General features: G+C 38.4%; 5 protein-coding genes across 8 annotated transcripts; 2 read left to right on the top strand and 3 right to left on the bottom strand.

Annotated features, from left to right (window-relative positions):
• Positions 1-540: 540 nt before the first annotated feature.
• Positions 541-2706, top strand: LOC147284734 (epoxide hydrolase 3-like). The gene is made up of 4 exons (XM_086243721.1): positions 541-878; positions 980-1162; positions 1302-1537; positions 2197-2706. The coding sequence occupies exons 1-4, from the start codon at positions 594-596 to the stop codon at positions 2450-2452; spliced, it is 960 nt and encodes a 319-aa protein (XP_086099847.1). The 5' UTR covers positions 541-593; the 3' UTR covers positions 2453-2706.
• Positions 2707-5503: 2797 nt separating this feature from the next.
• On the top strand, positions 5504-7611 carry LOC147284733 (epoxide hydrolase 1-like). 2 transcript variants are annotated; one of them, XM_086245120.1, is made up of 4 exons: positions 5511-5903; positions 6007-6189; positions 6477-6718; positions 7257-7611. In XM_086245120.1, exons 1-4 carry the CDS (start codon positions 5610-5612, stop codon positions 7504-7506), a joined length of 969 nt encoding a protein of 322 aa, XP_086101246.1. In that variant the 5' UTR covers positions 5511-5609; the 3' UTR covers positions 7507-7611. The 2 variants fall into 2 exon arrangements, with proteins under 2 accessions (XP_086101248.1, XP_086101246.1); XM_086245122.1 differs by lacking the exon at positions 6007-6189 and having other exon boundaries at positions 5504-5903.
• A 72-nt stretch (positions 7612-7683) lies between these two features.
• FOLT1 (folate transporter 1) lies at positions 7684-16868 on the bottom strand. Of its 3 annotated transcripts, none has more exons than XM_086245123.1 (10): positions 16502-16868; positions 16347-16423; positions 10995-11088; positions 10418-10511; positions 9836-9909; positions 8924-9034; positions 8595-8666; positions 8476-8496; positions 8204-8271; positions 7684-7852 (listed from the first exon to the last, which is right to left on the bottom strand). In XM_086245123.1, exons 1-10 carry the CDS (start codon positions 16688-16690, stop codon positions 7720-7722), a joined length of 933 nt encoding a protein of 310 aa, XP_086101249.1. In that variant the 5' UTR covers positions 16691-16868; the 3' UTR covers positions 7684-7719. The 3 variants fall into 3 exon arrangements, with proteins under 3 accessions (XP_086101249.1, XP_086101250.1, XP_086101251.1); XM_086245124.1 differs by having other exon boundaries at positions 8924-9031; XM_086245125.1 differs by having other exon boundaries at positions 7712-7852; positions 8595-8659.
• Positions 16869-17758: 890 nt separating this feature from the next.
• On the bottom strand, positions 17759-19620 carry LOC147284731 (Ribosomal protein L12 family protein). Its single transcript, XM_086245126.1, has 2 exons — positions 18870-19620; positions 17759-18139 (listed from the first exon to the last, which is right to left on the bottom strand). The coding sequence occupies exon 1, from the start codon at positions 19453-19455 to the stop codon at positions 18871-18873; it is 585 nt and encodes a 194-aa protein (XP_086101252.1). The 5' UTR covers positions 19456-19620; the 3' UTR covers positions 17759-18139; position 18870.
• Positions 19621-20166: 546 nt separating this feature from the next.
• LOC147284730 (Peroxidase superfamily protein) lies at positions 20167-21735 on the bottom strand. Its single transcript, XM_086245119.1, has 4 exons — positions 21466-21735; positions 21150-21341; positions 20896-21061; positions 20167-20662 (listed from the first exon to the last, which is right to left on the bottom strand). Exons 1-4 carry the CDS (start codon positions 21688-21690, stop codon positions 20250-20252), a joined length of 996 nt encoding a protein of 331 aa, XP_086101245.1. The 5' UTR covers positions 21691-21735; the 3' UTR covers positions 20167-20249.
• Between the last annotated feature and the right edge of the window lie 719 nt (positions 21736-22454).

Here is a 22454-nt window from a genome sequence, read left to right as displayed (position 1 = left end):
TTCTTCTAGTATTATGATCTTAAAATCAGCCTTGGAGCCTTTTCATGGCTGAAATCATAGAAAGAATTAATATGCATGGCAAGAGGTTTTGGCCTTGAAATCATGAATTCATTGTTCTTTCTAGTTTCTGCCTTCCAAATTAGCACCACTACAACAGCAGTTACTTGTTATGAGTTATCTTTACCCAATTCACAAAGTGGGGGACCAGCCAAAGGATTGAGAACTTACATGTTTTCTTCTTCCAGTGAACCACCATGTACAATTAATGGAAGCTGCAACAAGAGAGTCTTTAGGAAGATAATGCAGTTTATCAAAAATGGTGCCTCAAAGTAATTGACCCTAAAAACAAAGTAATCTTCATGATAGAATATAAAATACTTGTTGACTCAAGTTTTGTATGATAAACCAATAGATTTAGAAATTTGCCAGCTTTCAGACTTTGACTATTACCCTCAAACCCACCAACTACTTTTCCATTATGCACATAGCACCTTAGTCATGACTGCCGGCCATTGAACATTAATACCTCTCTCTCTCTCTCTCTCTCTCTCTCTCTCTCTCTCTCTCTCTCATTTGAGAAAAAGAGAGCAATCATGGATCATGAGGTAAACCACCTAAGGATCAAAACCAATGGAATATGGATGCATGTAGCAGAGAAAGGGACAGGTCCTCTTGTTCTCTTGGTTCATGGATTCCCAGAACTCTGGTATGCCTGGCGCCACCAGATCAAGCACTTGGCTGAGAATGGCTACCATGTGGTGGCTCCTGATTTGAGAGGTTATGGTGACTCTGACTCTCCCCTCAACCCCAACTCCTACACCATGCTTCACATAGTTGGAGACCTCATCGGCCTAATTGACCATTTTGGTCAACAAAAGGTGAGAAACAAAAGTTTTAGTGTTTATATGTACATGTTTATGTATGTTTCTGTGGGGAATTTAAGGTCTTGACAGCCTTATATATTTTGTGATTTGTGAAGGCATATGTAGTGGGACATGACTGGGGAGCACTTGCTGGGTGGCATCTGAGCTTGTTCAGGCCTGATAGAGTGATAGGTCTGGTTACTCTATCTGTTCCCTACTTTCCAAGAAGTCCAACCATGAAAACTACCCAATCAATCAAACAAGTTTTTGGAGATGGATGTCATGTCATTCAATTTCAGGTACCTCCTTTATGACAAATTATGTTGGGAGACTGTGAATCTAGTACCATATATTAAAACAGGAATTCATATTATTTATTGGTCCAAATTAATAGTCTGACAATACGACGTGCTGTTATTATTATTTTTGGCTGAGAAGGAACCAGGAAGAGCAGAAAGAGCGTTTGCAAGGTATGACTATGGGACAGTGATGAAGAAGTTCTTTCTGATAACCAACAAAATGGTAGCTCCTCCGGACATGGAGCTTATTGATTATCTGGAGACACAATCATCATTGCCACCATGGCTAACTGAAGAGGATCTCCAGGTCTTTGCTGAGAAATATGAGGAATCTGGCTTTACTGGTCCTCTCAACTACTATCGTGCAATGGACCTGTAAGTGCATAAAACTTTCCCTTTTGTTGTTAATTCCTTTTAGCCAAATTTTTTTTCCAAAACAATCAACAACCCTCACTTGCATTAGGTACAACCATCATATGCACAGAAACTTATTCTATTCCTATTATAATAGTATACTTAATTGCAAGCATTCAACTCAATGATCAAGTTTCCTTTATCAAGATTGTGGTCCCATTCAAAAATTGTAGTGTTAACATATATGATAAGGACAACTCCACTTAACTATATTGGCATATGAATTTTTTTTTTTTGGTCAAAAAGTTTATTGGCATATGAAATTGAATCCCAATTCTCTTCCCTGCTTTCCTTTTCATGGCCAAAATAAAAATAGAAGGGAAACTTAAGGAAGTCTTTTTCTTTGGTAGAATGATCTTTTCAACAACTAAGCCAGCTGCCAAGGCTTTGACCAAGACAGCGAATAATCGTAGAGAGACCACATTTCCCAATCATATATTATAGGCTACATCTCTATCTTTAATAAGAACATATTTCACAATTAATAAAAATGTAATGCACAAATGTGGTACAAATAATTTTATTCCCGAACTACAGACCAACTCACCCATGTTGCTCAACAATATTTTTTGGTCCTCTTTTATGTTTTGTTGATCTATTACAACTAAATTGGTAAACAGGAGTTGGGAGCTTCTTGCACCTTGGCAAGGATCAAAGATTACAGTTCCTGTGAAGTTCATGGTTGGTGACAAAGATTTCGGGTTTCGATCTGCTGGCACAAAGGAATTTGTGGAAGGGGATGATTTCAAGAGCATTGTTCCAAACCTTGAAGTGGTTATTGTAGACGGCCACCATTTCATCCAACAAGAGAACCCTCAAGTAATCTCCAACGAAATACTTTCCTTCCTGCGTGAACATCCTGATGTGGATCACTGAATTTTTTTTTTTTTTTTTTTTTTTTCTGTGTCTGGGTTGAAAGATTTTTGTGCTTTGTGTTTCTTTTCTTCTTAAGACATTTAGAAAATTTGTCTATAAGCAATGTGAATTTGAAGGGTATAGGCTTTATTCTACAACAGAAAACCAAAGACTTCTATATTGAACAATTTTATTAGTTTATTCCTTGACTGCAACAAATATCAAACAGTTTAAACAGTTAACGGTTATATATAATAATTTTTCATTAATTTGTACCCAAAGTCCAATTTTTTTTTTTTTTTTTAAATAAAGTAGAATTTTTTTGATGGATGGAGGTTGAGTGATAGATGCGGGATGGTGTGTGGTTACCAATCCATTGATACATCTCGCATCTAGCAATTTACATCCCCCCTCATTAGAAATGATCGAGCTCGGAAGTAATACTTCGATCATGCTGACGGAATCAAATCATCACCTTGGGAATTATTAATGGATTATCTCTTAAGGATCACATTATCAATTTGTAAGCAAGTAATGTTAGAAAATGAAACAAAAAATATAGGGTGCTGCTATTTGCACACCCTATTTTTTCTTTTTGCACACCCCTATTTAAAAAAAAAAAAAAAAAAAAGACTATACAGCCCTTGCACACCCCTTCCTCTTCGCACACCCCATCTGTTTTTTTTTTTTTCCTTCCAAGCCCGGCAGCCCCTTTCTCCTTTCCACTCGCCCGATCACCACTTTCCTCGCACCACCACCGCGCGCAGCACCACCTTCCTCGCAGCACCACCACCGCGCGCCACCTTCTCTGTCTCACCACCTTCTCTGTCTTTGTCCGATGGCCCAACCAGCCTTTCAGCCCCTGCTCGACTTCTCTCTCTCTCTCTCTCTCTCTCTCTCTCTCTCTCCTCTCTCCCTTCTCTCTTCCCTCCCTTTCTCTGTTGCTGCAGTTGGTTCGGTAGACAGCCACCGAACGAAACTAATGGCTTCGGCAGATGACTGCCGAACGAAACTAACGACTTCGACGGATGGCTGCCGAACGAACCCGCCGGTTTCGGCGGATGACTGCCGAACGGTCTGCAATTTTTTTTTTTACTTTTGGCATGCAACAAGGAGGTGGTGCTGTGGGGTGGCGTGGCTGGGTTGGCCGGACAGAGACAAAAAAAAGGAGGGAGGAGAGAGGGAAGGAGGGAGAGAGAGAGAGTTGAGCTCGGCAGAGGCATGGGGTGGGGGAGGAGCGAGGGAGGGGGTGGGTTGGTCATCGGACAGAGACAGAGACAGAGAAAGGGTGAGACCCAGAGTTGCGCACGGTGGTGGGCTTCGCGGAGCTTGCAGGCTTCGACGGTGGTGGGCTTCTCAGCGTGGTCGGGGATGAGGTGTGTGTGTTTGTTGATTTTGGTTAGGAGGAGGAGGAGGTTGGGGAGGGTGTGTGTTTTTTTTTTTTTGTGAAATGGATAAATTAGGGGTATTAGGGTAATTGAAGGGGTGTGTTAAGAGAAATTGTATATTTTAGAAAAGAATAAAGGGTGTGTAGAAGAAAAAAAACAAAAAAAGGGTGTGCAAAAAGAAAAAAAGGGTGTGCAAATAGTGGCACTCAAAATATAATACTACAGTTACATAATTTCTTAAGTCTTAACTAAGATGAGATAGAAAGTACTTGCAATAAATTGCTTAACCAATGAGGAGAGTGTTAAGCATGATATGCTGGTGGAGTCATGGGACTAGTTTTTTTGTTTTGATTAATGGGACTAGTTAATAAGTAAATGAAAAATTTGACTATAAATATTATAGTGTGGACAGATTTATTTAAATTTAGCACTTATAAATTTATAATCTTATTTTACTAATCATGTTGTTCATGCTGAAGAATAAAAAATTGAAAGGACTGAAAGTTAAATGAGATCATTTAACAAAAAATCGGATTAATCATCAGGAATTTAGGATTATAAAATATGATATCTTGGCTTTAACAAGTAAGCCTACAATTTCTTATCCCTAGACTCTAGTAACCTTGGGTCCACACTCACATGTGCTTAGAAACTAACAAGTCTCAATTTCTATATCATATAATTTGGTATTTCAGGTCAATAAAATTAGGGGTGTGCATGATTCGAAAATCAAATCACAAAGGAATAATCATAACCAAACCAATATTTTTGAAATGGTTAATCCGAGAACCAAAACCAAACCAAACCTAGCCCAATCTAATTGGTTTGGTTAACTATAAATATTGGTTAGGATGATTTGATTATCCAGAAACCATATCACAATTGGGCTAACATATAATAAACATATACAAAATTACAAACATATATAAACTATGATAGGGAATTTGGTTTACTCTATAATTAATAGGTACTAAAATCATATAATATAAACTATATAGTTATAAATTATACAGTTTTATAAACTATAAAATATATAAACCATAATTATAAACTATAATAAACATATACAAAACTACAAACATATATAAACTATAATAGAAAATTTGGTTTACTTTATAATTAATAGATATTAAAATCATATATAAAATAATTAATATACATTATCAGTGGTGGTTCGGTTAAAACCAAAAATTTCCATATTAAAAACCAAAATCAAACTACAAAGATTAGATTGATTTTGTTTGATATCAAAAAACAAAAAAAATAAATAAAAACGATCAGACCAAACCAATCGGTTTGATTCAGTTCGAAACTCGATTTTTCGGAATTTATGCACACCCCTGAATAAAATTGCAGTAGTGCTAGACATCCCACATTTTTATACCATAATTTCATACCACCGTATGTGGCAACTTACATGGCATTCATGCATTTTATACTAAAAAATAAAAACAAAAATCCAAAAAGAAAAAGAAAAAGAAAAACTTTGTCCAGTAAAATAATGACACGTAAGATGGTATAAAAATATGGTATAAGAATGTGGTAAATATAGCATTATTCATAAAATTGTACCTTTTGCAACATAACTAGTGTTGGAGCGTTTGACACGCTATTCTTCCTTGGTCTCTGAGTCAAAGTTCTCATCTTTGGACATTCAGGGTTAGCAAGTCACCAACTTCATAAATACTTTCCACATAAAATTGAACTATATATGGCTGTCCAAGTGCCCATTTTCACACCATGAAGCACCAGTACTAGTTTTTTCTGAGACTTAATTGAGAGAAGGGAATATGATGAGTATGAGTCATGAGGTGACTCACCAGAGGATCAAAACCAATGGAATATGGATGCACATAGCAGAGCAAGGGGCTGGACCCCTTGTGCTTCTCCTCCATGGGTTCCCAGAAATATGGTACTCCTGGCGCCACCAGATTGCTTACTTGGCCAAGCATGGCTACCATGTTGTTGCTCCTGATATGAGAGGCTATGGTGACACTGACTCTCCTCTCAGTCCCAGCTCCTACTCTGTTCTTCACCTTGTAGGAGACCTTGTTGGCCTTCTTGATCATTTTGGAGAACAACAGGTTTGTGAATTGTGTTCTGTTCTTGTGTAGTGTCAAGTTTTTGTACAATTGGGTTTGTGTTTATGAGAATTTGATTTGAGTATTTGTGTCTCTTATTTGAAAGGCATTTGTGGTGGGACATGACTATGGAGCAATTGCTGCTTGGTATCTGAGCCTGTTCAGGCCTGATAGAGTCAAGGCACTGGTTGCACTGTCTGCCCCATACTTTGAAAGATCTTCAAATACCAGAAGTTCTGAATCTTTCATGCAAATGTTCGGTGATGGGTGTTATGTTATTCAGTTTCAGGTTCCCCTCTGACTCATGCATACATATAAACAAGTTCCTTTATGGTAAAAGATATAAACATGTTATTCAATTCACAAAAAAATGTTATGTGAAGCGGTAATTTTCTCTTACTAGACTGTGACTCGGATCCTACATTGAGATATGATTCCACTTCATCAATGATTCAGATTCATAGTCTAACAGCATAACATGTAAAACTCGCATGAGAAAGATTTTGGTATGTTAGCAATTGTGTCTTTAACATAACAAATATGTGTTTGTATGATTGTATTTGTACATGGGCATAGGAACCAGGAAGAGCAGAAAGGTCTTTTGCAAGATATGATTATTTGACAGTGATGAAGAAGTTCTTTCTGTATAACAAGACAGATTATCTGATAGCTCCTCCTGGAATGGAGATCATTGATTACCTGGAGACACCAGCAGTATTGCCACCATGGATATCTGAGGAGGACCTCCAAGTCTATGCTGAAAAGTTTGAGGAGTCTGGCTTCACTGGCGCTCTCAATTATTTCCGTACAATTGAGTCGTAAGTATAGACTATAGACACACCAACTAACCACACCCCAGATTTGAGATTCCCACTTTTATTTGGGTTTGGCTCATAAAAAATGTAGAAACAGGAACATATTCAACAAATTGAATGAGAAAAAAAAAAAAAAAAAAAAAGGAAAAACTTAAACAAATTGAAGCAATTATGGTGTACCAAGTAATTTTATTTTGTTTAGTTTTGGTCACCAGCTGAGGTAGACACCTATTGCACCATTCTCTTTAAATACAACCACCAGAAATTTGTTTACGTGGTTTGGTTTGGTGGTGTGGTGTGGTGTGGTGGCTTAATTGACAGGTCAACCTCAAACAAGATTTCAATGACTTATTGAATATGAAGAAAATTACTGGACTCCTGGTGAATGTTGATAGGGATTTTGACGGGTTCAATTTTTTATATTAGAATATAGATTTGTGAATTGTTAAATTTATTTGTATGTGATACGGTGATTCGTATCATAGACGCAATTGATATAACTTTGCTAAATTTACATCTGTTACATTTGAAATGACAACAGGAACTGGGAGCTCATGGGACCATGGCAAGGATCAAAAATAAGTGTTCCAGCAAAGTTCATCGTAGGTGACAAAGATATTGGTTATGACATTCTGGGCACAAGGGAATATGTTAAAGGAAATGTTTTCAAGAGTCTTGTACCAAACTTGGAAGTCGTGATCTTAGATGGCCACCATTTTATCCAACAAGAGAGAGCTCAAGAAGTCTCGGACGGAATTCTTTCCTTCCTACGCAAATTTTCTACAGAATAAGAGTTTCTTTTAGTTTGAATCAGAGTTCTGCATTTCCTCTTTTTCAATATTAATACAATGTATGCGATTTTGAATCTGTATGAAATTGATGTGCTTCACAACTTCCATGCTTTGCCGAATATGAACTCGCAATACTTTTTATTACCACATTTTCAACATCAAATAATGTTGCTGTAGAAAGGGTACAAATAATTGAGGACCAAAAGAAAAATCTTAATCATTCGGTCTTGCTAATTTAAGAAATTTTAATACATTTTCATATACAATAAAAGTTATTGAAGCAGCAGGAACATTTTTCAGAAGATTTGCTGTGATACCCTTGTAGAAACCTCGAACACCCTCAAACCTAAAAGAAAAGCCCCAGCAGGGGTAAAAAGTTAGCATAAGATAAGAAAAAAATCGAAGGGGATTTATAATGGAATAATAGCAACTTAATGCCTTCAATAACTATGTCCTTCAGAGTCTCAGACACCAAATTTCTGATGCTGACAACTTCAGACGACGATTACTAAATTTCTCATAGCATTCATTAGCAATTGAATCAGACTTTAGAAATTTGAAAAAATAAATGCTATTTCCTAACGAGAGACACATCTGGCCCTTGGAGCACCAAATGCTTAGAAGGGAATTTTTCTAATGTTGACTAGTCTCTTTCTTTGACAGTATCTACACCATCAAGGCTAAATTTCATTCCTACCGTGCAGTTTCCCTCATTACATGCCAGCTATCCATATATCTTGGAATTCCCTCGCTACTAGGTCGTTGCTGAAAAAATGAGAGATTAGAAAGTTCTAATCATTAATAAGGAATATGAACAAAATCTATAAAACATGCAGAACCACAAGGGTAACTTCAGAGATTATGCTGAAGGATATTGGAAATCTTCTTGAACACATTGTGATAATAAAAAGCTCAGAATGTTCCAGACAGGGGTAACTTCAATACATTGAGGAGAAAACAAGGATATACCTGTAATCGAGCTCGTATGACCTGGGGAAAAAAAATCAACACAACCACATAAGTAATCATCAAAGATGAATGACCATCTAGAAGAATTTTACGCCAGTGCCAATAATAAATATGCCTGCCTGGAATGGATATGATAGAAGAATGGCAGCAACTTTAGATGATGCCCCCAAAGCTGCATAATCAACTGAATTCTGTGCCAAAAGCTATAGACCATAAGAACTTGTACCAGGCTGGTTAATTTGCCTAACGGGTCTTAACCCAAGACCTAATTTGTAGACCCTTCAACTTGAATACATGGATTCAAAAAGCAAGAAACGTAAATTACCATCCAACAATATACATGAAATGGGAAAAAGGACCTCTATATTGAACTATACATGAGATGGGATGTAAATAAATAATTCCAGAACGTGCAGATCTATAGGTTTAAATGGTCCCATTGCTATACCAATACTGTATCAGCACTTTCAGAACTCCTGCTTTTCTTAGACTTCAAGTCAACAACAACTTTGCGGAGTTCTTCGTATGCTGTGAATTGAACAGCACCATGAGAAACCTGCTGAAACAATATGAAGACCTGTAAGTTGCAAAGCATGAAAGACTAAACAGCTTTTTGGCACAAATGAAACATGTATATACTATGAGACATTTATAGTCTTCACATGCAATTAAGTGTAGACGTGCGCAATAATCTCCAGACGCACTTCTTTCTCTCCATTCAGCAGTGTAAATCACCAGATATGTTGGATACCCCCCTTATTTTCATGTTGCTACCAATCTATACCATTACAAATTCTTGACATGTTTCTTCAATTTCTTTTGGCATAGATTAACTCAAGTATTCGTCTCCAGAATCTTTACATGACATCACAACTCACGAGCATGGTATTCTTTAAGTGATGTGTACAAGCTGTACACAAAGGCAGTTAGGTGTCCATGGGAAGAAAACTGGGGAACCCCAAAATCCTCTGTAAAAGTCTTACCCAAAAATGATTGAGGGAATCCAATATTTCCATTGGTTAGTTGTTTAAGGCAACACAATTCCAATGTTTCTTGTAAGAAACTTCTGTAGCTTCACCAGAAATCATAGACATAGAAAGAGGAGGAAGGAGGAGGGAGGAGGGAGGAGGGAGGAGGGCAAACAAATTAAGTCAGACATACAAAACCTTCAACTAACGATACTATTCTTGCTTTTTGTTATATGATCAATGTCTTAGGAGAGAGAGAGAGAGAGAGAGAGAGAGAGAGAGAGAGAGAGAGATTATTTTCTAATCTTGAAATAATAATCCGTGCGAGGAAACAAAGACCGACTGCTATTAAAGTAGTAAGGAATAGTATAAGTTCATAGACAACAACATACCAGAAAAAGACTAGGAACAAGGCCTTTATAAAGCGCAGCCCACCCTTCCTCTCTCATTATGGTTCTGAAGGCATCTGAAATATGATGAAAATTGCATGATTTGTAAGCAAGAAAAAAAGAAGAAGAAATTATGAACATAAGCATAAAGAAGAAAAATTCTCAGACATGTCACAGCCTCACAGGTGATGGAGCACATGTATTTTAAGATAGTTATTACATTATTACAAACTCCCTTGAACCCAGAACTTTTCTAGTTTGGTATTTGTGATTGTGGTCAAGTTCTGGGTTGAATGAACGTATACGCTTGATATCTTTATTGGCACATCTTTCTGACAAAGTTATCATCAAAGCAAAGCAAACTTCATGGCGATTAATTATAATGCTATCATACCTTCTATGAACTACTTAATAAAAGGGGCTATCTTCAAAATCCAGAAGCCTACATCACTACGGTCTATCTTCAGCACAAACTAAATTGATAAAACAGATAAGTAATTTTTAGCAAGAGACGAACTATTAAGCGAGCCAAACGAATGAAAAACAAGACATTGCAGACATTACTAGGTAAGATATGAAGCAGACCATAAAACCCAGAATATGGTCGAGTTTGATGAAGAGGAGTCTGAAGCTGCAATCTTGTTTTTACAAGCCAAATAGGATTTGTGCACAAGGAAACCTGCAAAAACCACAAGGTTGCTATCATCTATAGGTAACCATGTGCACACTCATGTCCACCTTCTAATATTAGAAGGAAACAGAAAATGGTATATTATTCTTCCAAACATTCATAGATCATCGCGCCAAGAAAAATGGTATATTATAGCACCAACATTCGGGGAGGTGGTAACCCTCCAACTCGGAATTTGCCATATTCAAGGTGTCTTTTAATTAATCAAATATATTAGTTGCAACAAAAATTACAGCATACAGAAAGTGCCTTGATTTCCCAACACTCTCCCCAATAAGTGCCTTGATTTCAGCATACAAAAAGTTTGATACCTAAGGATGCAGATTGCAGGCAGTGGACACCATGTGCCAGATGCAGGGTAAAATTCACAACCAGGATAGGATAATACTTGTAGAAGAACAACAAAAAAAGAAATTCCAACTAATGTCTCTCCAGTCATCTTGTTTGAAGCAATGAAGCTAGCAGACTCACCAAAGCACCAGCTTCTGCTGCAGAAGCAAGATGAAGACCAGGGCTCAGCTTCTCATCCCCGTCTTTAGAATACCTTTGTTTGGCTCTTCCATAACTACACAGCAGATTTTTTGGTTCATTCACAACATCCTTCATCAAATAAAAACAAAAATCCAAATGAAAGTAATCCAATTACAACTGCATTGCAAAACTAAAATCCGTGGGTTTTCTCAACAGATTTGTGGAAGTATAGCATGAATTGGGTATAACCTTTTATTAAGTAATAACCTTTTATTATACTTGAGCTGAGAACACATGAAGTGGGTATACTCCATTCAATATGCATACGTATGACTACACATCGCCATTAGATAAGCTAACTACAGAGTACAGACCCAGTTATCTTAACAACCATGCTTTCACTAACAGAGCACATTTGCATACTCAAGCTCGTTATGCATAAAAATTAAAAGTGAATTTATTATGTATCAGATTGTTGGAATGTTTAAACCTGAGCTAGCAGCAACTAGCCGTTGGAGTCTGTACTTGGTGGTACAGTTATAGCCGTTATTGGCTTCTAGCCGTTGTGGCTATTTTTGGCTAGTGATTGTCCTGTTGTAATCTCAGCCTATATTTGTAATGTGTGTGGCATTTGCCCTTTCATGATCTTAATAAGAAATCAGAGTTTTAAGAGTGGATGTAGGCTTGAACAAATTGTCAAGCTGAACCACTATAATTGTTTGTCTCTCTCTTTCTCTTCCAATTTCTACATGGTATCAGAGCAACTAAGATCCTTAAGGATTTCTTGCTGTCATCTCTGATCAAGTTCAAATGGAAGAAATTCTCGAGCAACAACCCAGAGCACAACAAATTGTCACAGCTTCATCTTCTTCAATGACTTCTGAACTAGAGCCCAACCCCAATTTGCGTCTCTGCTCTGTTCTATTAAATGGGCTTAACTACATTCCATGGTCAAGAGCTATAACCTTGGCTCTTGGAGGAAGGTCCAAGCTCGGCTTCATAAATGGAAAGATAGCTGCTCCAGAGATTGATGACCCCAAATTTGAGGAATGGCTCTGCAAGGATCAGCTAGTTATGTCATGGATTCTCAATTCTATGGAACCACAGATAGCAGAAATTTTTAGTTACTCTGATTCTGCTCATGACTTGTGGGAATCTGTGAAGGAGATGTATGGCCATCAAAATAATGCTGCTCGAATTTTTCAGCTAAAGAGAGAAATTGCTTGTCTCTCTCAAGATGGAAAGTCATTCATTGATCATCTTGGAAGAATGAAGAACATGTGGAATGAGCTTGCTATTTATCGACCACATACCACAGACCCCAAGATCCTGTTAAAACGGACTGAAGAAGACAAGATCTTCCAGCTTCTGGCCAGTCTGAATCCTGAATATGAAGACCTTCGCAGACACATTCTGATGAGTTCTGAACTTCCCTCTTTTTCCAGCGTCTGCACCACCATTCAGCGTGAAGAAGTTAGGAAGAAAATCATGAGTTCTCAGGGAAGGTCGATATCTGAGGCTGCTGAATCTAAAGCTTTTGCAACTGAGAATCGAAGGCCAGAGAACAAGAACTTTAAAGGTAAAAGAAGTCAAGTGACCTGTGATCACTGTGGTCAGGCCAGGCACACTAAAGATAAGTGTTGGATCCTGCATCCACACTTGAAACCAAAATTTGGGAAAAATAGAGCCCTTCCTAACTCAATGGCTAACCAAATCTCTGGAGAAACCATCTCAGTGAAGGAAACCACTGATACTTCTTCAGCCTTGCTCAGCCAGCTTGCTAAATTGCTTCAACAATTTGGAAAGACTGATAATGTTACAACCTCCTCTCTGGAATCAGGTACATTTCATGCTCTTTCTTCTCTCTCACATAATGTGAAATCTGATATTTGGATTGTGGATTCTGGGGCTACAGACCACATGACAAACAATAGAGATTGTCTCAAAAATTTTCATGCTAGGAATCAATCTGTTTCTATTGCTAATGGACATTCAGTTCCTGTTCTTGGTCAAGGAAACATCAACCCTCTCGGTTCAAATACAACTGTTGAAGCCCTCTATGTTCCATCTTTTCCCTTTCAGTTATTATCAGTTGGAAAGCTAACAAATGAGTTGAAGTGTGAAGCATTCTTTACCCCACAATCGGTGATTTTTCAGGATCAAGTCACCAAGAAGAAGATTGGTGAAGGTACCTATACTAATGGCTTGTACCTGCTGAATCAATCATCAAGGAATTCAAGTGTTTTTCAAGTCAATTCTCAACAAATTGACAATCTCTGGCACCAACGACTGGGGCACCCGTCTGCTAATGTTCTAAAGATTTTGTTTCCTCTACAAGAAGGTAGCACAACTAATTGTGAGGTCTGCCATTACTCCAAGCAGACACGTTTTCCTTTTGTACCATCTTCTTCTACTTCAAAGAAACCCTTTGATTTAATTCATGCTGATGTATGGGGACCAGCTCCAGTTAATTCTATTGATGGTTTCAAGTACTTTGTGATCTTTATAGATGACTTCTCACGTGCAACATGGCTCTACTTATTAAAATCAAAGAGTGAAACCTTCTCTTGCTTCAAAGAATTCCATCATATGATTATTACTCAATTTGATTCTCACATCAAAGTTTTCAGGTCTGATAATGGTACTGAATTTGTATCCCATTTCTTCTCTGAATATTTGGCTGAACATGGTATAATGAGAGAAACTAGTTGTGTTGGCTCACCCCAACAAAATGGGGTAGCTGAAAGAAAGAACAGGGATCTCCTTGAGAAGACAAGATCAATTATGATCCAAATGAATGTCCCCAAACAGTTTTGGTCATATGGGGTGCTCACTGCAACCTATCTTATTAATAGACTTCCAACTCGCATTCTGGGGTCTAAATCTCCTCTTGAGATCTTAAAGAAATGTAAACCGAATCTATCCCATCTGAGAATCTTTGGTTGTCAATGCTTTGTTCATATCCAAGCCAACCAAAGAGATAAACTTGAATCTCGATCTACAAAGTGTGTCTTTCTTGGTTATTCTGCTACTAAAAAGGGATATAAGTGCTATGATGCAACAAATGAGAAACTTATTATCTCTCGAGATGTAATCTTTGATGAATGCAAATCCTTCTTTGAGAAATCAAAGGAGACTGAATCTCAGGGGGAGCAATTTCTGAGTCAAATTCCTTTACCAATCATTGATCAAAGTTCTTTACCTATTCATCTTAGTTCTGAAGAGCAAGGACCTATGATTTCTAACTCAGACAGCTTGCAACAAGAAATATATTCTCCTGGTACTATGTCCAACAATGGACCTCCTGGTGCTATGTCCAACAATGGACCTACTAATGATGGAACTAGAAAGTCAGGAAGAATTCAACAACAATCAACCAGACTCAAGGATTTTGTTACATATCAAGTTACCAGGTACCCTATCTCTAAGTACATTTCTTTGAATAAATTCTCAAACTCACATGCTGCCTTTGTTGGGTGCATTGACAACTCTACTGAACCATCAAACTTCCATGAAGCTAGTACACAATCAATTTGGAAGAAAGCAATGAATGAAGAATTACAAGCTCTCAATGATAATCATACCTGGACTGTGGTTAAACTTCCAGAGGGAAAGAGGCCAGTGGGGTGTCGTTGGGTTTATAAGACTAAGTTTAACAGTGATGGCACTATTGAGAGACATAAGGCCAGACTTGTAGCCAAGGGATTTACGCAGACTTATGGGGTTGATTACAAGGAGACCTTTGCTCCAGTTGCTAAAATGAATTCTGTGCGTGTACTCTTATCTATTGCTGTCAATCTCAGCTGGACATTGCACCAAATGGATGTTAAAAATGCCTTTTTGCAAGGAGATCTAGAAGAAGAAGTTTACATGTCAATTCCTCCAGGTCATCCTCAAGAGAATCACAAAGGAATGGTTTGCAAGCTTCACAAAGCCCTTTATGGTCTCAAGCAGTCCCCAAGAGCTTGGTATGCTAAGCTTAGCTCTGTCCTTCAAAGTGCAGGGTACCTTCGAAGCCATGCTGACTCCTCTCTATTTGTTAAAAAAGGGGAATTAAGAACTGTGGCAGTTCTAATCTATGTTGATGATATTATCATCACTGGAGATGATAGTGTTGAAATAACTAGGCTGAAAGCTTTTCTCTCTAACAAACTTTCCATCAAAGATTTGGGCCCCCTAAAGTTCTTCCTGGGAATTGAAGTTGCTTCCTCTAGCAAAGGATTATTCCTCAATCAAAGGAAATACGTCTTGGACCTCCTCAAAGAAACAAACATGCTTGAAACTAAACCTATTAGCAATCCTATCTCCAGCAAGGGAAAACTTGATCTGATTGGAGAGTTGTTTACTGATGCAAGCAGGTACCAGCGAATTGTGGGAAGACTTATTTATCTTACAATCACTCGTCCTGACATATCCTTTGCCGTGAGCCAAGTGAGTCAGTTTATGCATGCTCCTCATGTCTCTCACTGGACAGCAATTAAGAGAATCCTTAGATATTTAAAAGGCTCTCCAGGTCAAGGTATATTAATGAAGCCTCATGGTCATTCCAGAATTATAGGGTACTGTGATGCTGATTGGGCTGGAAATCTAGTCGATCGCAAGTCTACAACAGGCTTTTGTATGTTTGTTGGTGGAAATCTGGTTACATGGAAAAGTAAGAAACAAACGGTGGTTGCTAGATCCAGCGCTGAAGCTGAATATAGAGCTATGGCTGCTGCTACAAGTGAACTGATCTGGCTACAATATCTTCTCACTGATTTGGGAATTAGAAATTCCCTTCCTATGAAGTTGTTCTGTGACAACCAAGCTGCTATACATATTGCCTCAAACCCAGTTTTTCACGAACGCACTAAACATATAGAGGTTGATTGCCACTTTGTTCGTGATCATGTTCAATCCAACAAAATTCAACCTTCATTTGTCAAGACTGGTGATCAATTAGCCGATATCTTCACAAAAGGAATTCCTTCCATGCAGCTGCAATGTCTTTTATTCAAGCTTGGTTGTGCCAATCTCTTCACCCAAGCTTGAGGGGGAGTGTTGGAATGTTTAAACCTGAGCTAGCAGCAACTAGCCGTTGGAGTCTGTACTTGGTGGTACAGTTATAGCCGTTATTGGCTTCTAGCCGTTGTGGCTATTTTTGGCTAGTGATTGTCCTGTTGTAATCTTAGCCTATATTTGTAATGTGTGTGGCATTTGCCCTTTCATGATCTTAATAAGAAATCAGAGTTTTAAGAGTGGATGTAGGCTTGAACAAATTGTCAAGCTGAACCACTATAATTGTTTGTCTCTCTCTTTCTCTTCCAATTTCTACACAGATTTAGAAGAAAAAAACAATAAATTGTTACTTACAGGAAGAAATATAGACCCCATGAAACAGTGGAACCAAGAACAGCAGAAGAGAAGCCTGCATAGAGCCCTCTCAGGCCCTGTAAGACAAAGCAATGTGAAGAACCAAATCATAAAAAACCCTAGGGGATTTTGCAGGAGGTGAAGTAAGGAGATACCTCCAATCGAGCAATGGTGAAAACAGCGTGAGCCGTGTTCTTGTAAGTTGGGAGATTGGAGAGCCGACCATCGTTGACTTGAAATCTGGTACGGACAACGTCGAGAGGATGCATGGCGGCAACGGTGGCGAATCCGGCTACGGCGCCGGCGGTGGCGTTTTCCCACTGCCACTGAGACAACGCCGACATTTGTTTTCAGCGAGGGATGTAATGAGTGTGAATCTGTGATGATTCGGAGTACAACGCAGGCTTTTCCCGGCAATCCTTTGAAACGCGCCGTTTTTGTGATTCAAAAACGAAACCGCGAATCTCTTGCTAGTAAACGTGTTAACGTGGTGCCTCTTGCCTCTTGACTATTCAGCTCAGAGTGCAATCAAGTGTCACTCTGTCAGCTGTGTAAACGGTACCGTTTTCTGGAAGGTCGTGTAAAGAGTGCGTTAAACGGTGTTGCAAAGAAATAGTTTGGCTTTCTTTGAGTTTATGACTCATAACTTCATAACTCATCACAAATTCACAAGTGGTGGCAAACTGAACCAGGATGGAAAATGGCAAAATGCTATTAGTAATCTGTAATTGAGTCCATTTCTTTTTTTCATCATACCATTATAAGATTATAACTATTCTTAAATGACGGGATAAGCAAAATGGGAAAATGTTAAAAATATAAGATTATAAGTTTATAACTATTTCAAGATTGACAAAACAACCCAACGTTACTTTTTTTTTTTTTTTTGGAGAAATTTGGTCGGCTTTTAAGTTATCTGGTTTTTTTTTTTTTGTCCCAGTGGAGGATCTGCTGCTTTTGTAGATCATGATTTGAAAACCTGACTTTTGGGATTTTAAAAAAACCCTCGAGAAATTACTGACCTTTGGTTATAACTTATAACTATGATATAAAGTGGAAATTAGTCATACAATAATGCTAGTTGTCCCACATTTATATCCCACCTGATGTGTCATTACTTTATTGAAAGGATATTTTTTTTTTCTTTTTTAGGTTTTTTTTTTAATTTGTAATATCCAATGTATGAATGTCATGTAAGATGGTATGAAATTATAGTATGAAAATGTAGTAAGTGTAACATTACTGTTAATCATATTGCCGAGTGCCTTATGCTCCACAAAGGAAATACCCTGCTCATGTTGCTTATTCATTCAACTGACTATAGATGATTAAGATTTACAAATAATTGCAACCAAACAATTCCATCAAACCAATTTGATAAGATTCAAGCAAATGAACCCCTCACCTCCAATCCCTCCCTTAATCACTTGGCTGTCATTTGAGGTTTATACATGGAACAAGCTGTGAAGATGTCCTTTGAAGAAACAGGCAAAGTACAGAACAGTCTACAACAATTGCTAAAAGTAATTTAACTGGAAAGACTCAAATGTTAAAAAGAATGAAACAGAACTTCCTCATATATATTATTCCAAGTCAAAAAAAGATAAGCAAAGCAGTTCTACCAAAGAATGCTTTGCGTCATGAAGAAACAAAAGCCGATCTCCAGGAGCCCTTATACTAGACTATGTTAATTGCAATTCCGGTGTGATGAACCACTAACTGCTACTCTACATTATAACGATCCTTGCCACTTGAGCCTTGCATTTCTTCATCCTTCTCTCCTCCTGGCAAGTCTAGACCAAAAGAATATAAACCAAATATTAGGTATTGAAGTTGCATAACAGCATTGCACCAGAAAAACAGATGTGGTAACGGTGCAACAACAATGAGTGCTGTGAAATTGGCCCTAAACATTGACCAATAATGAGGCTGCATATGTGATACTATTAAGCATCTTTCAAGGTCAACTGAAAATGTGCGCATGTATGCATGTGCGGCAGCCGGACAACCAATATGAATGGAAACATTGCAGATTTATGCCCATTAGTCCCCAGATTTTCTCCTTATTCTTCCATGGCCTTCCCCATCATATTCTCAACAAAGTAATGCTATGAAGCCCCAAATACCAAACAAAGCTATTAGAGACTGGATGAACACCAGGCATGACTCAAAATTCATAGGGCCTATGTAGAAACTCTAATGTTTTCAGTTATTTTCATTAATGTCAAAATCTAGCAGATGGTTTTCATTAATGTCAAAATCTAGCAAAGAACTTTGTAAAGCCCCCATTCTCAGGTTACCATTTCCAACTCTTTTGTTACTCATATTGACCAAAACTGGAATTCAAAACCAGTTTACTAGAAAACTTTCGGAGCTAACAATACCAAGAAAACAATGAGAAACCCAAACATAGTTTCTAGCTCCTAATGCCAAATTCATCAACTAAGCTACACACTGCACAATTTACAGAACATAATCAAATTCAAAATTCACATACAATGAGAGCACAAATTAGTGAATTACCTCACTCCATAGAAACTTTGGCACCAACTTCCTTCATCTTCGCGACAATGGACTCCGCCTCCTCCTTGGTAACCCCCTTCTTCAACAGGGTAGGCGCCTTCTCCACCAAGTCCTTGGCCTCCTTCAGTCCCAAATCCGTAAACGTCCTCACCTCCTTAATCACTTTGATCTTCGCTGCGGCATCAAAAGAGTCGAGCTTTACATCAAACGCCGTCTTCTCCACCTTCTTCTCCTCCCCTTTGGCCCCTGCCGGACCGCCTTTGCCGGAGCCCCTGAGGCCGCCTAACCCCATCCCCGGCATCATCATCATCATCGCCGGCATCTCCTTTATGCCCAGTTTCTCTCTCAGAACCTCTGTGAGGTCCGAGACTTCGAGCAGAGTGAGGCCCGAGATCTCGTCCGCGATCGCCGAGACCCTCTCGGGCGGGGCCGGCCTTTGCTCCGGTGCAGCAGTCGTGTAATTACTCGTAAAATGTGAAGAAACCTGGGGTTTTGATTGGAGATAGGAGAGGGGATTGGGATTTTGGGGGTTTAGGGTTTTGTGAATTCGTGAGAAATGTGGGGAAATGAATCGTAAATACCTCATTTTGTTGGGGTTGGAACTTTGATTTTAGGAAAAATTGGATGTTATCTGAGCATTGTAGTTGTGGGCGGTTCATGAGCTTGGTGCGTTCATGGCTTTGAAGTTGAGAAGAGAGTGACAGGTAGTCTGGTATAGTGGTATACCGTTGCAGGCTTGCAGCTTGCAGGCATAAACCCTATGGTAATGGAGGCTTAAGTTGGGCCTCCTCAACTCTGTGAAAGTCGATTGTAAATTGATGGGCCGAAATCAGTTTCTTGGGCCTAGAACCGCGGTAGTAACCGCTGAGAACCGGGCTTAGCCCAACTACCATGCGCTTGGTTCATGAGCGTTAACCCAAATTCTTTTGGGTGAAAACACAATAAGTATACACACTCATTAGAGGGCAATTTTTTGTACTTTTTATAGATTGCATGCCTCTCAATCTTCATCAAGGTGTAGTTATTGTTGTCAACCTTTAAAGCCTTGTAATGATAAGAGAGTGAATGGTGAAAATTTTCTTTGTTATGATAAGTAGATAAGGGTAGGGTTATTGTCAAATAAAATTCACTCTCTAATCTCCATGAAAACGAAAAAATTGACACTCCATAAAAATATTAATTATGTTATTGAAGAAAAATAGTACAATTTTTATGAAAAACACACCAACAGACACTGTATTGTATCACTAGATGTCCAGAATATAATGGCTACAACAAGCTAGACAATCACAATTTCTCTTGGAATAGATAATATGCAGAAACACACAGTACATGGACTTGATCTTATTAAAAGTTGATTGTCCTGAAACTATAATCTTCTTAAGAGTTGACCTTCCTGCATCTCTTTCTGATCTCTCCCTTTGAACCTGTAAGTGGGGAAATATTTCCCATCTTAATCATGGACTTGGCAAATTGGTCAAAGAAAAGCTGGTTGTTCTCTGCATATTGTTGCACCAATTGCTTTGACACTTGACTCTTTGTTACAAGAACTTGGTCAGAACTGAGCAGGCCCTTGGAAGCTAACAAGTTCTTGAAGTAGCTGTTGTCAAACTTTGTTGGGCTGACAAAGTCCAAGACAAACAGGTTTTGGTCTCCGCCAGATCTTGGGCATTGGGTTCTCAACTTTGCAGCATATGAAGAGTCAAGGGTGAAGTCAGCTAACCCATTGCCTGACTGGTTGTAAAGTCTCTGCCTGAAGGAGGTGCAACGAGCATTCCCAATTGTGTGGCTTCCTGCATATCAATTGGTCATAAAATATAAAACCATGTTCTCATAAAAGCTAGTAATGCAGATATAAAGAAAAACTGATCCACAAAGATGTGAAAATATTCTCTTGTCAGACAATCTGACATGTTATTTTGTCACACTAATGTATGAGCGACATTTTATCAGTCCGACAACTTAACATGTCAGATGTATGACAAGAAAACATTATCCGATAACATAAAATGCTGGGCAGTGTTACCAGATAGTGCAACAAGATCAACAATGTTAAGCTTTTGTCTCTTGAACTTGGTGAGAATAGTTTGGAATGTGTTGTTGGGAGCAGGGATGTCATTATTAGAGCCACTTAAACTTGCTCCTCGAGCATCCCTTCTTCCTAGTGGGACTTCCCAGCTTGGCCCCCCAGTCTGTGAAATGCAACAGATCAATGGTTAGCTTGTGAAAATTGGGTACACCATGCCACATACAAAGCTGAAATGTAGCAGTAACACTTACTAGAACAGTGGAGTCTCTAGCAACTAGAGCCATAATGTCAGCACATGACACAGTGCTGGGGCACTTTTTCTCCAATGCAGACTTGATTTCGTCGAGTACTTCGAACCCTCGAACTGAATTCCGGTTCGGGATGGACCTCTTCTCGGAAATTATGTTCGCACTGCTGTCCAACAGAATTGATGCATCACAACCCTGCAACATTAACAACATGATGTTAGTAGAGCTTTGATTATCAAGTGAGATGCATTATAGTGATGGGATATAATTTAACTAGAAGCAAATGGGGTAATTAATGAGAGTTTTTGTAATCAGAGACCTGTACAAAGCAGTCATGAAAATGCAGCCTAAGCAAAGAAGCAGCCATGCGTGCTTCTCTTGCCACAGCCTTGGCAACAATAGACTTCACAATTTCTTGAGCTTTGGGGCAAGACTGGTCATAAAACTGTGGGTATAGATAACCCCCAAGAGTCTTATCACACAAACAAAGTGGAGCAAATGCAAGCAGAGAAAGCACTACAAGCAAGAGCAAAGACTGAGCCATAATGTTGTTTATAAGTACTCTCACTAGAGAACTAGATGACTTGAAATTCTAAAATGAAGAGAAAGTTTCAAGACTTGCTTTGATGTTTGATTGGGTGGCTAGCTTAGAGGGCATTTATAGAGAAGATTTTGGAGACAACTGCATGTGGATTGAGTGAGGTGCAGAAAAGCTATGGAGTTGGTAGCGTAATAGCTGCATCAATCAGTAGCCAGAGCAGAACACAAAAGGTTGGAGTTGGTAAGTAGCGTACTAGCTTTCTTGCTTTGGACTGACTCTTTCGATCATCATGGTTACGGGTTGTATGCAGATGATTAACAACGAGGTCAGCTGAGTGGCCAAAAAAAATAACAAAACAACGAGGTCAGCTGATTATAGAGAAGCAAACCATTTTGGCTTATAATCCAAAGTATGCTTGATATAGAAAAGATGTTACTTCATTGTCGCACTTGGGTAGATTAATTTATCAGATGAGCATCCCACCTTCATCAACATTTTTTTTTTTTTTGACGTGACACATGATTTGAACTTAAATCTACCATTTTCTTATCTTACTTCAATTCCACTAAAAGGAACGGCAAATACAAAATAAAAATGAAAAAATATAAAGTTATGGAGTTAGTTACCTTCATTAATGAATTTTAAAATCTATAGAATCTATCAAAATCTAGGAAAATTGGTTTGAAATTTTATGAAATTTGTTATGTGTAAAAAATACATTCAAATACATTCAAATCCATTTAAATTCATTAAAATACTTCACTTAA

The sequence above is a fragment of the Dryas octopetala genome, chromosome 5, assembly GCF_963921425.1.
Source record: "Dryas octopetala chromosome 5, drDryOcto1.1, whole genome shotgun sequence".
NCBI classification, from domain to species: Eukaryota; Viridiplantae; Streptophyta; class Magnoliopsida; order Rosales; family Rosaceae; genus Dryas; species Dryas octopetala.
Note: the sequence above shows the minus strand (reverse complement) of the source record. Positions and strands in the feature narration are given on the sequence as shown.

Coding starts and splice junctions, on each gene's coding strand:
- LOC147284734 (XM_086243721.1), top strand. CDS start 594: ATGGATCATGAGGTAAACCACCTAAGGATCAAAACCAATGGAATATGG. Junction 879..979: donor ACCATTTTGGTCAACAAAAG/GTGAGAAACAAA, acceptor TGATTTGTGAAG/GCATATGTAGTGGGACATGA. Junction 1,538..2,196: donor TACTATCGTGCAATGGACCT/GTAAGTGCATAA, acceptor ATTGGTAAACAG/GAGTTGGGAGCTTCTTGCAC.
- LOC147284733 (XM_086245120.1), top strand. CDS start 5,610: ATGATGAGTATGAGTCATGAGGTGACTCACCAGAGGATCAAAACCAAT. Junction 5,904..6,006: donor ATCATTTTGGAGAACAACAG/GTTTGTGAATTG, acceptor CTTATTTGAAAG/GCATTTGTGGTGGGACATGA. Junction 6,190..6,476: donor GTTATGTTATTCAGTTTCAG/GTTCCCCTCTGA, acceptor ACATGGGCATAG/GAACCAGGAAGAGCAGAAAG.
- FOLT1 (XM_086245123.1), bottom strand. CDS start 16,690: ATGTCGGCGTTGTCTCAGTGGCAGTGGGAAAACGCCACCGCCGGCGCC. Junction 11,089..16,346: donor TGGGGTCTATATTTCTTCCT/GTAAGTAACAAT, acceptor TCTGCTGTGTAG/TTATGGAAGAGCCAAACAAA. Junction 8,497..8,594: donor TTCTATCATATCCATTCCAG/GCAGGCATATTT, acceptor TTTTTTCCCCAG/GTCATACGAGCTCGATTACA.
- LOC147284731 (XM_086245126.1), bottom strand. CDS start 19,455: ATGAGGTATTTACGATTCATTTCCCCACATTTCTCACGAATTCACAAA.
- LOC147284730 (XM_086245119.1), bottom strand. CDS start 21,690: ATGGCTCAGTCTTTGCTCTTGCTTGTAGTGCTTTCTCTGCTTGCATTT. Junction 21,342..21,465: donor TTCATGACTGCTTTGTACAG/GTCTCTGATTAC, acceptor TTAATGTTGCAG/GGTTGTGATGCATCAATTCT. Junction 21,062..21,149: donor CTAGAGACTCCACTGTTCTA/GTAAGTGTTACT, acceptor TGCATTTCACAG/ACTGGGGGGCCAAGCTGGGA.